At 48.6% G+C, this 16,463-nt stretch overlaps 1 protein-coding gene across 4 annotated transcripts; it reads left to right on the top strand.

Annotated features, from left to right (window-relative positions):
- Window positions 1-1,112: 1,112 nt before the first annotated feature.
- On the top strand, window positions 1,113-15,873 carry LOC121305707 (B-cell lymphoma 6 protein-like). 4 transcript variants are annotated; one of them, XM_041237417.1, is made up of 12 exons: window positions 1,113-1,267; window positions 5,200-5,290; window positions 6,662-6,892; window positions 7,217-7,438; window positions 7,788-8,036; window positions 8,466-8,694; window positions 10,245-10,480; window positions 12,000-12,127; window positions 12,516-12,710; window positions 13,036-13,166; window positions 13,597-13,734; window positions 14,111-15,873. In XM_041237417.1, exons 3-12 carry the CDS (start codon window positions 6,669-6,671, stop codon window positions 14,249-14,251), a joined length of 1,893 nt encoding a protein of 630 aa, XP_041093351.1. In that variant the 5' UTR covers window positions 1,113-1,267; window positions 5,200-5,290; window positions 6,662-6,668; the 3' UTR covers window positions 14,252-15,873. The 4 variants fall into 4 exon arrangements, with proteins under 4 accessions (XP_041093351.1, XP_041093352.1, XP_041093354.1 ...); XM_041237418.1 differs by having other exon boundaries at window positions 1,113-1,280; XM_041237420.1 differs by lacking the exon at window positions 1,113-1,267 and adding an exon at window positions 3,635-4,040.
- Window positions 15,874-16,463: the final 590 nt, after the last annotated feature.

Here is a 16,463-nt window from a genome sequence, read left to right as displayed (position 1 = left end):
AAGCCTGCCCTGGACTGGAGGGAGCCCCCTTTCTCTTAGGGGGGTGAGGGAGGGAGGGAGCAGTTCAGTCTCCGTGCCTCAAGCCTGCCCTGGACTGGAGGGAGCACCCTTTCTCTTAGGGGGGTGAGGGAGAGAGGGAGCAGTTCAGTCTCCGTGCCTCAAGCCTGCCCTGGACTGGAGGGAGCCCCCTTTCTCTTAGGGGGGTGAGAGGGAGGGAGGGAGCAGTTCAGTCTCCGTGCCTCAAGCCTGCCCCGGACTGGAGGGAGCCCCCTTTCTCTTAGGGGGGTGAGGGAGGGAGGGAGCAGTTCAGTCTCCGTGCCTCAAGCCTGCCCTGGACTGGAGGGAGCCCCCTTTCTCTTAGGGGGGTGAGGGAGGGAGGGAGCAGTTCAGTCTCCGTGCCTCAAGCCTGCCCCGGACTGGAGGGAGCCCCCTTTCTCTTAGGGGGGTGAGGGAGGGAGGGAGCAGTTCAGTCTCCATGCCTCAAGCCTGCCCTGGACTGGAGGGAGCCCCCTTTCTCTTAGGGGGGTGAGGGAGAGAGGGAGCAGTTCAGTCTCCGTGCCTCAAGCCTGCCCCGGACTGGAGGGAGCCCCCTTTCTCTTAGGGGGGTGAGGGAGAGAGGGAGCAGTTCAGTCTCCGTGCCTCAAGCCTGCCCCGGACTGGAGGGAGCCCCCTTTGGCGTCCAAAACGTTCGTTAGGTTTGCTACGGTATTCATGGCCTCAGACACACGACCTTGATTTTGCCACATTATGTGCAGAGACTTAAACAGCAACAATCGCGCTTTCCCTGAAGCACAGGCCCACACCACGGTCACAGGCTCAAAACGAGTTGCCCACACAGCCCCTGAAACCTGCTTCGCGAATCCAAACCGTGGCGTAATCAGAGGACACCTCCCCCGGGCAGAGATTTCTCAGAAACGGACCTGTCATCGTATTTGCATAAAACATGTGACTTTCATATGACCGACCAAACCAAACTAAAGTGGGATTAATTTTATGGTGCTCCCCTTAAAAAAACAAAGGCGACGTTTTTTCCAGGGGCGGGGGGGGAGACGGGGGCAACCGGTGATTATCCGCATGGGTCGCAATTCCTAGAACGCGTCTGCGTTCCTCTTGCGCGCATCTCCGGTGTCTCCCTCCCAGCCTGTGCTGATGGTCCAAGCCGCCCCACCTCTGGTTTCTCAGAATTTGGGTGTCAGGCTTCATGGAATTTTGTTTCCTTGAACGCCGCGACCGGAGCAGTTTCTGGGAAAGTGAGGCATAGTGCCAGGTGACTATCGCTGGTGTGTGTGTGTGTGTAACCCTGTCTGCTGCAAATACTGTTAGCAGCTAACATGTTATGTTATTTTACAGCTGTGTTGCTTATTATATGTAATTGTGTTGGTCTAGTTTTGCAAATAATGTGTCTATACATATATATAGCATTATAGGACTGTTGACTGTTTGTTTGCCTGTCTACAATCTATTTCATTTATTAATGCGAAACTTTGACATCTTAAATATGATACACTGTACGTGCTTTCTACTTATATTATTATTATTATTATTATTATTATTTATTATTATTATTATTATTATTATTATTATTTGCATGTACTGTACTATTACAGATGAAATGTCTTTCACACTAAAGACTACCTATAGCTATTCCATTCAAAAGTAACTTTTTTCATTGTGATTACAGTATAATAACTTTCCTAGAGAAGCACTTTACAATTATTATTATTATTATTATTATTATTATTATTATTATTATTATTATTATTATTATTAGGCTATTCATGGTTTTATTAACGGTGCTATTATTATCACTATGGTCAACCATTTAATCTATATTAAATCAATTTTGGCCGCTTCAAAAACTTTCAAATCCAAGACGTGCTGAAAACGAAGCTCTACAGCCCCGTCGCCCGAATGGATCTGTGTCAGCGACACCTTTGTTTTAGGTTACATTGTATTATGCGCACTTGGTCTGTCTATACGCACAGATTTTTTATTTAGAGGAAATAAAGGAGTATTTGTCTACTAGCAGTATCTGCATATCGATCGATCTGTCCACCTTTCTATATGAATTCAGCCTTGGCACATGCTTAACTGCTCAGTATGAATGAGGGGGTCTCCCTTTTTCTGTCTCTTCCTCTAATCTTTCTAACAATGCGTTCTCTTTCCCTCTCTCTCTCTTACTTGCTTTCTACTTCTCTACCTCTGCTCTGTCACTTTGTCTACCCCTCTCCTTCTCCCTCTCTCACTCCCCCTCTCCTGCTCTGTCCCTTCCTCCCCCTGTCTGGGATGCATTGAGGCTGGTTTGGGAAAGTGCCTGTCCTGATTTGCATCGGCTCCTGGAAATGCTTTTCTGGGTGTCTGCCAAGGAGGCCAGTTCCACACAGCCTTATCAAAGCCTGGCTTTTGCATAGAGATAAATGTATACAGTGTCAGTTGAGCAAAGTTCCACCCAGTTCTTTCTTTCTTTCTTTCTTTCTTTCTTTTTTTTTCTTTCTTTCTTTCTTTCTTTCTTTCTGCCTCACTCCCTCCCTCCCAGTCCCTCCTCAGCTCCGCTAGAGCCGCACTCCTTCCCTCCCTCCCAGTCCCTCCTCAGCTCCACTAGAGCCACACTGCTTTCCTCTCTCCCAGTCCCTCCTCAGCTCCACTAGAGCCACACTGCTTCCCTCCCTCCCAGTCCCTCCTCAGCTCCACTAGAGCCACACTGCTTCCCTCCCTCCCAGTCCCTCCTCAGCTCCACTAGAGCCACACTGCTTCCCTCCCTCCCAGTCCCTCCTCAGCTCCACTAGAGCCACACTGCTTCCCTCCCTCCCAGTCCCTCCTCAGCTCTAAGCACTTTTCTATGTGTTCTTCATCTGCTTTCTGAACCCGCTCCCTCCCTCCCTGTGTGACATCTAGCCCTGACGCCGTGACACACAAGTAAATGCAGAACAGAGACCCCTCTTCCTTCCTGCTGGCTTCCCGGTGTTGCTTCTCCATCGCAAAGCCTGGGAATCTACAGGGAGTTGGCAGGGCTGCTTCAAAACACCGCTCCGCTGTGCAGACACAGGCTTCCTGTGCGCTCACACAGCGACCACGCTGCCCGGCATCCGCGTCTGAAACCCACACGAGACCTGCAGCACCCAGTCCAGGGGACCACAGCTGTAGAGTTGCATCACTGAGCAGGTACCAGAGTAGTCAGGCCTCTGGTCAATCTGAACTGACCGCACTTCTCATCTCAGCACAAATATGTCTCTCAGTCTTGTATTGAGCTGGGGTTCTTGATTTCCAGTTTGGAAAATGATCTGGAGCCAGGATGATAGGTAAAGTGTTTCCTCCGCACTAGCTGCACGAGCAACTCCTATTAGTTGTGCTGCCCCCTTAGTATTGTAGAGAACCATAGCCACTGTAGCGCCTCTGCCAGCCTGCATTGCCACTGAAGATCTTTGAGGAAGGGTACAGTTACCATGCTGTGGTCCCATTCTACCAATAGCAGCCTCGTCCCATTGCAGCTGCCCTATACTTGTGCTACTATTGCCCCTTGGTATAATACAGAACCCTTGCAATGCCACTGTCTATCTGCACTGCCGTGGAAGATCCTCAGTTGGTTGGAAGGGATTCTGTGTCCTGCTGTCAGCCCAGGTGTTCAGACTCTTGACTTGCGTTCTGTTTTCAGATCCCCGATTTCTTTTCTTGGCCGTGTTTATTTCCTGGCGTGAGCGGAGCGCCAGGACATTTTTCGAAAGAAAAACACAAGCGCTTTCCTGCCATTACTAAAAATACAAGCCGTTTCCCCTGGCGTTCCTGGCTGCTTCCTGTCCCTGCGGGGGCCCGAAACAGGAAGCCAGCGTTCTGGAGCAGGCTCGCTCATCCCGTGCGACGTTATAAAGGGTCCCTCCCTGGCCGGGGAGAGGGGAGAAGGCAGAGGGACGGACGGTCGAGGCAGGCACTCGATCCCACAGTCCGCAGGAATAATATTCCTAAGCGCTGGTTCGCTCCATCCTGGGAAAAAAAAAAAAAAGATTTTCACACAAGCGTTGTTTTTACAGTTGTCACCCCTGCAGGTCAGGGTAAGTGATTATTTATTGATTTATTGATTTATGTATTAAATTCAGACATTGTTTATGGAATACAACTAATCCCTGGTCTTAAGGAGTAATCTGTTGCGATTGAGAGAAGTGAGTCTATTTAGCCTGGAACATATAAAACCAAATCTTAATAATAATAATAATAATAATAATAATAATAATAATAATTAAATTATTAGATTATACACAAGATGTGTTTTCCCCAGACTCCTGGAGGACCTGATAAGAGTACCTAACAATAATTATTATTATTATATAATAATATATTATTACTTAAGATTATGTGTTCTCCACAAAACTTCTGAAGACCTCTATAGAGAGTACCTTATGGTTAATAATAATAATAATAATAATAATAATAATAATAATAATAATACACAAGAGGTGTTTTGAAGACTCCTGGACTATCTCTCATGGTTAATAATAATAATAATAATAATAATAATAATAATAATAATAACTCCTGGACTATCTATCATAATTATATTAATAAATAATTAATAATAAATAATAATAATAATAGAAGAGGTGTTTTGAAGACTCCTGGACTATCTCTCATGGTTAATAATAATAATAATAATAATAATAATAATAATAATAATACAGAAGAGGTGTTTTGAAGACTCCTGGACTATCTCTCATGGTTAATAATAATAATAATAATAATAATAATAATAATAATAATAATATAATAGTATTAATAGAGGGACCTGATAGAGCATGGTAATAATAATAATAATAATAATAATAATAATAATAATAATATATGAGGTTCTTTTGAAAACTCCTGGACTATCTCTAGAGGTACCTCATAATAATAATAATAATAATAATAATAATAATAATAATAATAATAATAATAATACAGAAGAGGTGTTTTGAAGACTCCTGGACTATCTCTCATGGTTAATAATAATAATAATAATAATAATAATAATAATAATAATAATAATAATAAGGTAATTTTGAAGACTCCTGGACTGTCTCTCATGGTTAATAATGATGATTATAATACAGAAGAGGTGTTTTGAAGACTCCTGGACTGTCTCTCATGGTTAATAATGATGATTATAATACAGAAGAGGTGTTTTGAAGACCCCTGGACTGTCTCTCACTGTGTTTTGTCGCTCTGAAGGTACGGACTGCGAGCTGGCCTCGTTTCATGGATGTATTGGTACTCCCATCCACTCCAGCGCTGTCATCACAGGAAGGAACCACAACTCTAGGTGAGAGAGCGACTTCCTGTCTGAGAGCTGAGGTGCCATTCATTGCCTCCCGCCCTTTCATAGCCTGAGAAACCCAGACCAGACCTCTCTGTGCTTTACAATGCTTCCCTATGCTTTACAAGACCTCTCTGTGCTTTACAATGCTTCCCTGTGCTTTACCAGACCTCTCTGTGCTTTACAATGCTTCCCTATGCTTTACCACACCTCTCTGTGCTTTACAATGCTTCCCTATGCTGTACCAGACCTCTCTGTGCTTTACAATGCTTCCCTATGCTGTACCAGACCTCTCTGTGCTTTACAATGCTTCCCTATGCTTTACCACACCTCTCTGTGCTTTACAATGCTTCCCTAGGCTTTACCAGACCTCTCTGTGCTTTACAATGCTTCCCTATGCTTTACCAGACCTCTCTGTGCTTTACAATGCTTCCCTAGCTTTACCAGACCTCTCTGTGCTTTACAATGCTTCCCTATGCTTTACCAGACCTCTCTGTGCTTTACAATGCTTCCCTATGCTTTACCAGACCTCTCTGTGCTTTACAATGCTTCCCTATGCTTTACCAGACCTCTCTGTGCTTTACAATGCTTCCCTATGCTTTACCAGACCTCTCTGTGCTTTACAATGCTTCCCTATGCTTTACCAGACCTCTCTGTGCTTTACAATGCTTCCCTAGCTTTACCAGACCTCTCTGTGCTTTACAATGCTTCCCTATGCTTTACCAGACCTCTCTGTGCTTTACAATGCTTCCCTGTGCTTTACCAGACCTCTCTGTGCTGTACAATGCTTCCCTATGCTTTACCAGACCTCTCTGTGCTTTACAATGCTTCCCTATGCTTTACCAGACCTCTCTGTGCTTTACAATGCTTCCCTATGCTTTACCACACCTCTCTGTGCTTTACAATGCTTCCCTGTGCTTTACCAGACCTCTCTGTGCTTTACAATGCTTCCCTATGCTTTACCAGACCTCTCTGTGCTGTACAATGCTTCCCTATGCTTTACCAGACCTCTCTGTGCTTTACAATGCTTCCCTATGCTTTACCAGACCTCTCTGTGCTTTACAATGCTTCTCTTATGCCTTTCTTTCAATTAATTAAAGTAACATTTGACAGCCTTGCCTTTGTCAACGTCCTCCATGAAGAGAAAGACTTCTAGCTGAAATGTTTCTCAGTGAATTTTATGATTTTATGTTTTAATTAGTACACCACCATTGAGAATTTTTATAGTTCCAGTTCATTTGCTGTTTAAAGTAAGCTGTTATTTCAGCCATTGCTTTCCTATGCGTCTTTTTGTCTTAATACATTCTGCTGTAGACGAATGCGACTGTGCATTTGAAATGATACAAGGGAATATTTCTCTCTCTCTCTCTCTCTCAGATTCGTCATGGGCTCGTCTCGCCCCGCAGTGGCGGAGGGATACGGGAAGGAGTTCTTTGTCAGCACGGGCGTTGTGCCGGCAGAGGGATACGTGAAGGAGTTCACCCGGCACTCGAGCGCCGTGCTTCGGAACCTGAACGAATTGCGACTCCGCGAGATCCTGACTGACGCCACGCTGCTGGTGCGGGGAGCGAGACTGCGCGCCCACCGGGCCGTGCTCATCGCCTGCAGGTACAGAGCCAGCCCAGAATCACTGAACCAGCCTGCCCAAAATCACTGACACAGCCTGCCCAGAATCACTGTACCAGCCAGCCCAGAATCACTGAACCGGCCTGCCCAGAATCACTGAACCAGCCAGCCCAGAATCACTGAACCAGCCAGCCCAGAATCACTGAACCAGCCAGCCCAGAATCACTGAACCAGCCTGCCCAGAATCACTGAACCAGCCTGCCCAGAATCACTGAACCAGCCAGCCCAGAAGCACTGTACCAGCCAGCCCAGAATACTGACTCTCTCTCTCTCTCTCTCTCTCTCTCTCTCTCTGTCTCCCCCTAGTGGCTTCTTCTACTCCCTGTTCTCTCGCTGTGGCCCCGGGGCCCTGGGCGTCCTCTACCTGCCGGAGTCCCTGGACCCCGAGGGGGTGTCCCTGCTGCTGGACTTCATGTACTCGTCCCGCCTGCCGCTGTCCCCGCGCAGCGTGGGCGGGGTGCTCGCTGCCGCCACCTACCTGCAGATGGAGCACGTCGCAGACGCCTGCCGCTCCTTCATCCGGGGCAGGTACGCCTCTTGACCGTCACGCTGTCTAGCCCCGTATCACACAGGCCTGTGGCAGCAACTGCAGCTACGGCCCAAAAAAAGTTTTGCGTCGCCCTAGTGTGGAATGAACCAGTTTTGCTTCATCAAGTCGAACGAAGCCTGCTGAAATAATGTTACGTTAACATACCAGATTGCACACCTGCTTTGTAGTTTTCCATATACTCAACACTGGAATACTATGCTGAGCAAGGTGAGTATGATATATTGAATTGGATTTATAATGACAATGGGAACCTCTCAAGTATCATTGCAGGCGTCTCTGGGGAACACATCCAGACAGCAGCTGATGTCCAGGTTTTGTTTTCTGCAGTGGGGAGCGAGAAACCTTTCACCCGAGACCAGGCGTAGATTTACCCTCCGCTGGGGTCTCTCTACCGCCCCCTGCAGTCCTGCTGAGCGGAGGTGTGCACCCCCTGACCCCCGCTCTCACCCCGCAGCCTGGCAGCGGCGGAGCTGTACCTGTCAACGCACTCCGTGCTCCGGTAGCGCGCAAGCCATCCTCCACGCCACACGGGGGCGCTGTCCAGGACTCCCACAGATTGCAGGGAGAAATGCCCGGGTGAGAAGCGCTCAGAGGGAGATGACGGATCAAACTGATGGACTACAGCCTTCATCAGTATTATTGAAACTAAACTGAGTCAAGCAGACCAGCGTTTGGGCTCTAGTGCCTTCATCAGTGTTACTGAAACTAAACTGAGTCAAGCAGAGCAGCGTTAGGGCTCTAGTGCCTTCATCAGTGTTACTGAAACTAAACTGAGTCAGGCAGAGCAGCGTTTGGGCTCTAGTGCCTTCATCAGTGTTACTGAAACTAAACTGAGTCAAGCAGAGCAGCGTTTGGGCTCTAGTGCCTTCATCAGTGTTATTGAAACTAAACTGAGTCAAGCAGACTAGCGTTGGGCTCCAGTGCCTCGCTGTGTTAACTTCATCACTGTTAATAATCTGTCCAGCATCTCTGTTGTGATTCACTCTCCTCCTCTCCCCCCTCCAGATTCTGTGGCCTGAGGCTAGATTTGGAGTCTGACCCACCGGGAGCCGCTCTGGCTGGGGTGAAGATGGAGGTGGATGAGAAGGGCCAGGGGAAGCTTTTGGTGCTGAGGCAGGGCGCTGTATCCCCCCTCCCCACCCCAGACAGCCCCTCCCGCTCCAGCTGTCACCCCAACTCCCCCTCAGAGGCCAGCGGCTGCGGGAACCAGCCCCCACACGACCCCACAAGCACTGTGAGTCCGACAGCCTTCTGTAACTGTGTGGATGGGAGCAGTCAGAGCTGTCTGTGCAGTGAAGCAAACAATGACATGTATATATATATATTTATATATAAACAAGCTGTATAGTCCAGTCACAGTGAGCAGGGTTAGCTGTATAGTCCAGTCACAGTGAGCAGGGTGAGCTGTATAGTCCAGTCACAGTGAGCAGGGTTAGCTGTATAGTCCAGTCACAGTGAGCAGGGTTAGCTGTATAGTCCAGTCACAGTGAACAGGGTTAGCTGTATAGTCCAGTCACAGTGAGCAGGGTTAGCTGTATAGTCCAGTCACAGTGAGCAGGGTTAGCTGTATAGTCCCAGTCACAGTGAGCAGGGTTAGCTGTATAGTCCCAGTCACAGTGAGCAGGGTTAGCTGTATAGTCCAGTCACAGTGAGCAGGGTTAGCTGTATAGTCCAGTCACAGTGAGCAGGGTTAGCTGTATAGTCCAGTCACAGTGAGCAGGGTTAGCTGTATAGTCCAGTCACAGTGAGCAGGGTTAGCTGTATAGTCCCAGTCACAGTGAGCAGGGTTAGCTGTATAGTCCAGTCACAGTGAGCAGGGTTAGCTGTATAGTCCAGTCACAGTGAGCAGGGTTAGCTGTATAGTCCAGTCACAGTGAGCAGGGTTAGCTGTATAGTCCAGCAGTCACAGTGAGCAGGGTTAGCTGTATAGTCCAGTCACAGTGAGCAGGGTTAGCTGTATAGTCCAGTCACAGTGAGCAGGGTTAGCTGTATAGTCCAGTCACAGTGAGCAGGGTTAGCTGTATAGTCCAGTCACAGTGAGCAGGGTTAGCTGTATAGTCCAGTCACAGTGAGCAGGGTTAGCTGTATAGTCCAGTCACAGTGAGCAGGGTTAGCTGTATAGTCCAGTCACAGTGAGCAGGGTTAGCTGTATAGCCCAGTCACAGTGAGCAGGGTTAGCTGTATAGTCCAGTCACAGTGAGCAGGGTTAGCTGTATAGTCCAGTCACAGTGAGCAGGGTTAGCTGTATAGTCCAGTCACAGTGAGCAGGGTTAGCTGTATAGTCCAGTCACAGTGAGCAGGGTTAGCTGTATAGTCCAGTCACAGTGAGCAGGGTTAGCTGTATAGTCCAGTCACAGTGAGCAGGGTTAGCTGTATAGTCCCAGTCACAGTGAGCAGGGTTAGCTGTATAGTCCAGTCACAGTGAGCAGGGTTAGCTGTATAGTCCAGTCACAGTGAGCAGGGTTAGCTGTATAGTCCAGTCACAGTGAGCAGGGTTAGCTGTATAGTCCAGTCACAGTGAGCAGGGTTAGCTGTATAGTCCAGTCACAGTGAGCAGGGTGAGCTGTATAGTCCAGTCACAGTGAGCAGGGTTAGCTGTATAGTCCAGTCACAGTGAGCAGGGTTAGCTGTATAGTCCAGTCACAGTGAGCAGGGTTAGCTGTATAGTCCAGTCACAGTGAGCAGGGTGAGCTGTATAGTCCAGTCACAGTGAGCAGGGTTAGCTGTATAGTCCACAGTGAGCAGTATTAATATATTAAACCCTCCTTGCTTCCCCTTGGATAGACTGTCACTGAACCCAGTCTGAATCGAGACCCTAAGGCTTGCAACTGGAAGAAGTACAAATACATTGTCCTGAACCCGCTGTGCAGAAGAGCTTCCATCAAAGGAGAGGAAGGGGAGGGGCTGGAGGAGGGGCCAGAACCCTGCAACCACACCCCCACTGACATGGACAGGCGGGACTCCCCTGCCAGCCCCGCCCAGGAGGCAGAGCATGAGGCAGAGAGGAGCCAATTGAACAGGTGAGTTGACCGGCTGACATTTGTGAAGTACGAAAAACCCACTAGAGCCACACTGCCTCCCTCCCTCCCAGTCCCTCCTCAGCTCCACTACAGCCACACTGCCTCCCTCCCTCCCAGTCCCTCCTCAGCTCCACTAGAGCCACACTGCTTCCCTCCCTCCCAGTCCCTCCTCAGCTCCACTACAGCCACACTGCCTCCCTCCCTCCCAGTCCCTCCGCAGCTCCACTAGAGCCACACTGCCTCCCTCCCTCCCAGTCCCTCCTCAGCTCTACTAGAGCCACACTGCTTCCCTCCCTCCCAGTCCCTCCTCAGCTCCACTAGAGCCACACTGCCTCCCTCCCTCCCAGTCCCTCCTCAGCTCCACTAGAGCCACACTGCTTCCCTCCCTCCCAGTCCCTCCTCAGCTCCACTAGAGCCACACTGCCTCCCTCCCTCCCAGTCCCTCCTCAGCTCCACTAGAGCCACACTGCCTCCCTCCCTCCCAGTCCCTCCTCAGCTCCACTAGAGCCACACTGCTTCCCTCCCTCCCAGTCCCTCCTCAGCTCCACTAGAGCCACACTGCTTCCCTCCCTCCCAGTCCCTCCTCAGCTCCACTAGAGCCACACTGCTCCCTCCCTCCCAGTCCCTCCTCAGCTCCACTAGAGCCACACTGCTTCCCTCCCTCCCAGTCCCTCCTCAGCTCCACTAGAGCCACACTGCTTCCCTCCCTCCCAGTCCCTCCTCAGCTCCACTAGAGCCACACTGCTTCCCTCCCTCCCAGTCCCTCCTCAGCTCCACTAGAGCCACACTGCCTCCCTCCCTCCCAGTCCCTCCTCAGCTCCACTAGAGCCACACTGCTTCCCTCCCTCCCAGTCCCCCTCAGCTCCACTAGAGCCACACTGCTTCCCTCCCTCCCAGTCCCTCCTCAGCTCCACTAGAGCCACACTGCTTCCCTCCCTCCCAGTCCCTCCTCAGCTCCACTAGAGCCACACTGCTTCCCTCCCTCCCAGTCCCTCCTCAGCTCCACTAGAGCCACACTGCTTCCCTCCCTCCCAGTCCCTCCTCAGCTCCACTAGAGCCACACTGCTTCCCTCCCTCCCAGTCCCTCCTCAGCTCCACTAGAGCCACACTGCTTCCCTCCCTCCCAGTCCCTCCTCAGCTCCACTAGAGCCACACTGCTTCCCTCCCTCCCAGTCCCTCCTCAGCTCCACTACAGCCACACTGCTTCCCTCCCTCCCAGTCCCTCCTCAGCTCCACTAGCGCCACACTGCTTCCCTCCCTCCCAGTCCCTCCTCAGCTCCACTAGAGCCACACTGCTTCCCTCCCTCCCAGTCCCTCCTCAGCTCCACTAGAGCCACACTGCTTTCCCTCCCAGTCCTTCCTCAGCTCCACTAGAGCCACACTGCCTCCCTCCCTCCCAGTCCTTCCTCAGCTCCACTAGAGCCACACTGCTTCCCTCTCTCCCAGTCCCTCCTCAGCTCTAACCCCTAGATCCCCCTGCCTCCTCCCTGGTTGATGTGAGTGTCTCTCTCTCTCATAGGTGCTTTTGCTGTCAGGTCTGTCAGCAGAGTTTTCAGCAGGTCTCTGAACTCTGTCATCACATCCTGGTCACGCACCCCGGCGAAGACCTCCCACAATTCCCCTCTCCCGTTCCAGACTGCGCCACAGGTAACCAACATCCTTCTGAGGTCACTTCCTTCAGCTCAGTCCCTCGATTTAAATATTGTAAAGCATAGGGAAGCATTGTAAAGCACAGAGAGGTCTTGAAAGCATAGGGAAGCATTGTAAAGCACAGAGAGGTCTGGTAAAGCATAGGGAGGCATTGTAAAGCACAGAGAGGTCTGGTAAAGCATAGGGAAGCATTGTAAAGCACAGAGAGGTCTGGTAAAGCATAGTGAAGCATTGTAAAGCACAGATAGGTCTGGTAAAGCATAGGGAAGCATAGCTGATAATAGTAGGCGTCCTTTGCATGGGTCTGGAGCTAATATCCAGCCAGAATTATATAACTTTAACACAACCTATAAGAAAATGAAACTTTCTCTCATGCCCCGCCCAGTGGGAGGAGCCTATACCTGCTCGCTGTGTCAGCGCCACCTCACCAAGGAGGAAGCCCAGCAGCGCCACTTCCTGTGTCGCCGTGGCGACGGAGACTGCGACGACAATCCCAGCCAAACAAGCGTCAAGTGTGACAGCTGCTGCTCGGAGTTCCGTTACCGCGGCAACCTGACCAGCAACAAGACCGCCCACCGAGGTAATTGCAAATCCTAAATCAGCCAATCACAGTGAAGTATTTGCCAGAATTCCAGGATTGGCTAAAAAAAAAAAACATTCTCACCACAACAGAGCACCTGTTGACCTACACACATTATTCAGGACAAAACCATTTCACGACCTGGGGGTGGGGGTAATAAAAGTTACTTTTAACAAAAAATAAAATCCCATTTTAAAGCTGTTCCTGAGCTCAGTTGTCATTTGCGTGGTTTGAAATGCATTGACCCGTCTTGCGTAGGGTGTCTCTAATTGCATCGGAGACGTCATTTCACTCGGCTTCGCTCTCTCACACCCCCCTCTCTCAGGTGAGAAGCCCTATCGCTGCAGCGTGTGTGGGGCGCAGTTCAACCGTCCCGCCAACCTCAAGACTCACTCCCGAATCCACTCTGGAGAAAAGCCCTACCCCTGCGAGACCTGCGGGGCTCGCTTCGTACAGGTAGGGGGCGCCAGAGCAATGCGGGGAAGGGGCTGGGGGGGAGGACAAGCAGGGAGGCCTTCGAACAAGGCAAACAGAGTGGGCTCTGTAAGCAGGAGTGTCGATCGAAGGCGGTTCTGATGAGGGTGTGCGGCGCACTGGGTACGCTCACAATACTGTGTTCAGTTTCTGCTCCCTGGTGTCTTCCCCTGTGTATAACTGCTCTCTCTCTCTCTCTCTCTCTCTCTCTCTCTCTCTCTCTCTCTCTCCTCTCTCTCTCTCTCTCTCTCTCTCTCTCTCTCTCTCTCTCTCTCTCTCTCTCTCTCTCTCTCTCTCTCTCTCTCTCCTCTCTCTCTGTCTCCTCTCTCTCTCTCTCTCTCTCTCTCTCTCTCTCTCTCCTCTCATTCTCTCCTCTCTCTCTCTCTCTGTCCTCTCTCTCTCTCGCTCTCAGGTGGCTCACCTGCGTGCTCACGTTCTCATCCACACCGGAGAGAAGCCGTACCCGTGTGAGACGTGCGGCACCCGATTCCGACACCTGCAGACGCTCAAGAGCCACGTGCGCATCCACACGGGGGAGAAGCCGTACCACGTGAGTGCCCGACACGCTTGACCCGAGCCGCAGAGCCGCGCTGCCTCTGTGTTCCATTGCAAGTTCCAGTTACACTCGCCCTCCAGCACTTGCAATTCTGACTGGAGTGACCCTGTCCCGCGTGGGCCTCCTCAGAACTACATTTCCTATCATTTCACATTTACTATCCTTTCCTATATGTAACTGGGATGCACTTACCGGTGAGCAGGAGGACGATGGGAAATGTAGTTCTGAGGGTCACCGAATGATCATCATCGTAACCGCGAACACGATTCACCTACAGCTGCGGCAGCCTCTGATTCTGAATTGCACGGTGCCCGTGGCGGCTGACCCCAGCCCTGCTCCTCACTCCTCTCTTCCCTCTCCTGTTCCGCAGTGCGAGAAGTGCGACCTTCACTTCAGACACAAGAGTCAGCTAAGACTGCACTTGAGACAGAAGCACGGAGCGGTCACCAACACCAAGATCCGGTACAAGGTTCTGTCGGACCCCTATAGAGCGCCCGTCAGCTCCTGCTAGACCCCCTTCCCCGTCAGGCGGGCTCCGCGGCATGGAGATAATGTGCTTCTGCTAGAGCTGACCCAAACACTGGTCCCACGTTAGCTGAAAAGCTGTAGGGCAGCACAGCTGTACGGTTTCGATCTTTTATTTCACGTCATGCAATCAAAAGAGAAGGCAAAAAAAAAAAAAAAGTCTATACCGGAATCCATAACAGTAGAGTTAGATTTTCGAAATGTTGCCTTTCTTAATTGCTAAACTAAGTATATGGGAAACTGCCAAGCTGTGTGTAATTCTGTATGTTGAACATTATTCAGCAGGTTTCATTGGACTTTATGAAGCAGAATGTGTTCATTCTATAGGGGGTTTCTATATGTTACACTAGTCTATATTGCTATATTACACTAGTCGAAATGGCTATGTTTGCAGGCTGTTCTCATGCATTCCTGATCGAGTCTTCAGAGAAGTTGAAATAAGGTGATTTTTTTTTGTTTGTTTGTTTTTTGTTAAGGTATGTAAGATTCAATTGTGCTATCAAGCCCTTTCAGTATCACTTCAGATGAACTTAAACAGGGACTCTATTCAAGGGGCATTGCATTGACTGCAATGGAGCTGTGTTGTAGTAGACAGTATTACACTGAACACAGTTTGTATGTAATGTTTCAATGTTGATACCGTGTCTTATCAGTCTTGAAGCAGAATGAGAGAGAGCTGTGAGTAACTCATTGCCTCCTCTTTAAATATTATAAGATGCTGTTGATGCTTTGAGAGCAGTTAACTACAGTATCTATGTATCAGAATATTGAAATAAAAATGTAATTAAATAATTTTGCTGGCCAAAGATGTCTGCTGAGAAAAACCAATCTTGTTTATGTAAAATGATTATGTTTTCCATTGTGGCTGGATTATCCTGGGCTAGTTAGTCAAAGATATTTGCTCCTGATTGTCGCTAGCGATATTCGACCTGTTCTACACTCCCATTGGCTACATGGGTCCCCAAGTGTGCAGTTTTGAAAGAAGCACCTGTTATATCAAAAAGGGATTTTAAAAATTCCTTCTTTTGCCCAGTCTCCCTAAATTCCAGACTGGTGTCTGCTGGTTCCCAGTTCCTGTGTGTTACTGGGGCTTAGACAGAACCGATGGTGCGGTGCGCTGTGCAGGAGCTGTCTTGTTTTGTAAAAAAAAACAAAAAAAAAAACATGGAAATGACGTTTCATACAACCTGCCCGTCACGAAGGAGGAAACGCAGGAAAACGTTGCATTAAGAAAAAAGCAGAGAGTCAGTAAAGGAGATGTTTTCATTTACACGACTGTCTGCTTGGCATGGAGAGGAATAAAATGTACTTTTGGAGCAATTTTCAAACAAGAGACTGAGGGTGGAGATTTATTATTTTTTCTACACTCAGGGGGCCCTCGCTCACTAAATATCTTGAACAGATCTCCTCTTTTAAATATATGAGATAATATAGAACAATTTACTCCCGGTGTAGAATGGCTGTGTGTAATACGATGTCGTTTCCATGGCAGCGACGTTCCCTTTATTTCGATTGTATTGCAATGTCCGGGTTATTTGCAAAGCTGGCTTTGTTTTCTGTTACTGCCCTGTCTGTCCGCTTCTTCAATAAAGCTCTGGTATCCTCTCAGCATTTGTGAGTATTTTTTTGTTGCTATCACACCATCTAGTGGACAAGTTTTGTATTACTGGCAATACACTGCTTTATAAAGACTGGCATATTACACTAGTCTATCTAGCTATATTACACTAGTCTATATTGCTATACTGCACTAGTCTATATTGCTATATTACACTAGTCTATATTGCTATATTGCACTAGTCTATCTAGCTATATTGCACTAGTCTATATTGCTATATTCCACTAGTCTATATTGCTATATTACACTAGTCTATATTGCTATATTACACTAGTCTATATTGCTATATTACACTAGTCTATATTGCTATATTCCACTAGTCTATATTGCTATATTCCACTAGTCTATATTGCTATATTACACTAGTCTATATTGCTATATTACACTAGTCTATATAGCTATACTGCACTAGTCTATATTGCTGTATTACACTAGTCTATATTGCTATATTACACTAGTCTATATTGCTATATTACACTAGTCTATATTGCTGTATTACACTAGTCTATATTGCTATATTGCACTAGTCTATACTGCTGTATTACACTAGTCTATATTGCTATATTGCACTAGTCTATAT

This window comes from Polyodon spathula, chromosome 44 (genome assembly GCF_017654505.1).
Source record: "Polyodon spathula isolate WHYD16114869_AA chromosome 44, ASM1765450v1, whole genome shotgun sequence".
NCBI classification, from domain to species: domain Eukaryota; kingdom Metazoa; phylum Chordata; class Actinopteri; order Acipenseriformes; family Polyodontidae; genus Polyodon; species Polyodon spathula.
Note: the sequence above shows the minus strand (reverse complement) of the source record. Positions and strands in the feature narration are given on the sequence as shown.

What these genes read in the sequence shown, in the direction of transcription:
- LOC121305707 (XM_041237417.1), top strand. Translation starts at nt 6,669, where the DNA reads ATGGGCTCGTCTCGCCCCGCAGTGGCGGAGGGATACGGGAAGGAGTTC. An exon ending in TTGCAGGGAGAAATGCCCGG is followed by an intron (nt 8,037 to 8,465) that starts GTGAGAAGCGCT and finishes TCCCCCCTCCAG; the next exon opens with ATTCTGTGGCCTGAGGCTAG. An exon ending in GCGGGGCTCGCTTCGTACAG is followed by an intron (nt 13,167 to 13,596) that starts GTAGGGGGCGCC and finishes TCTCGCTCTCAG; the next exon opens with GTGGCTCACCTGCGTGCTCA.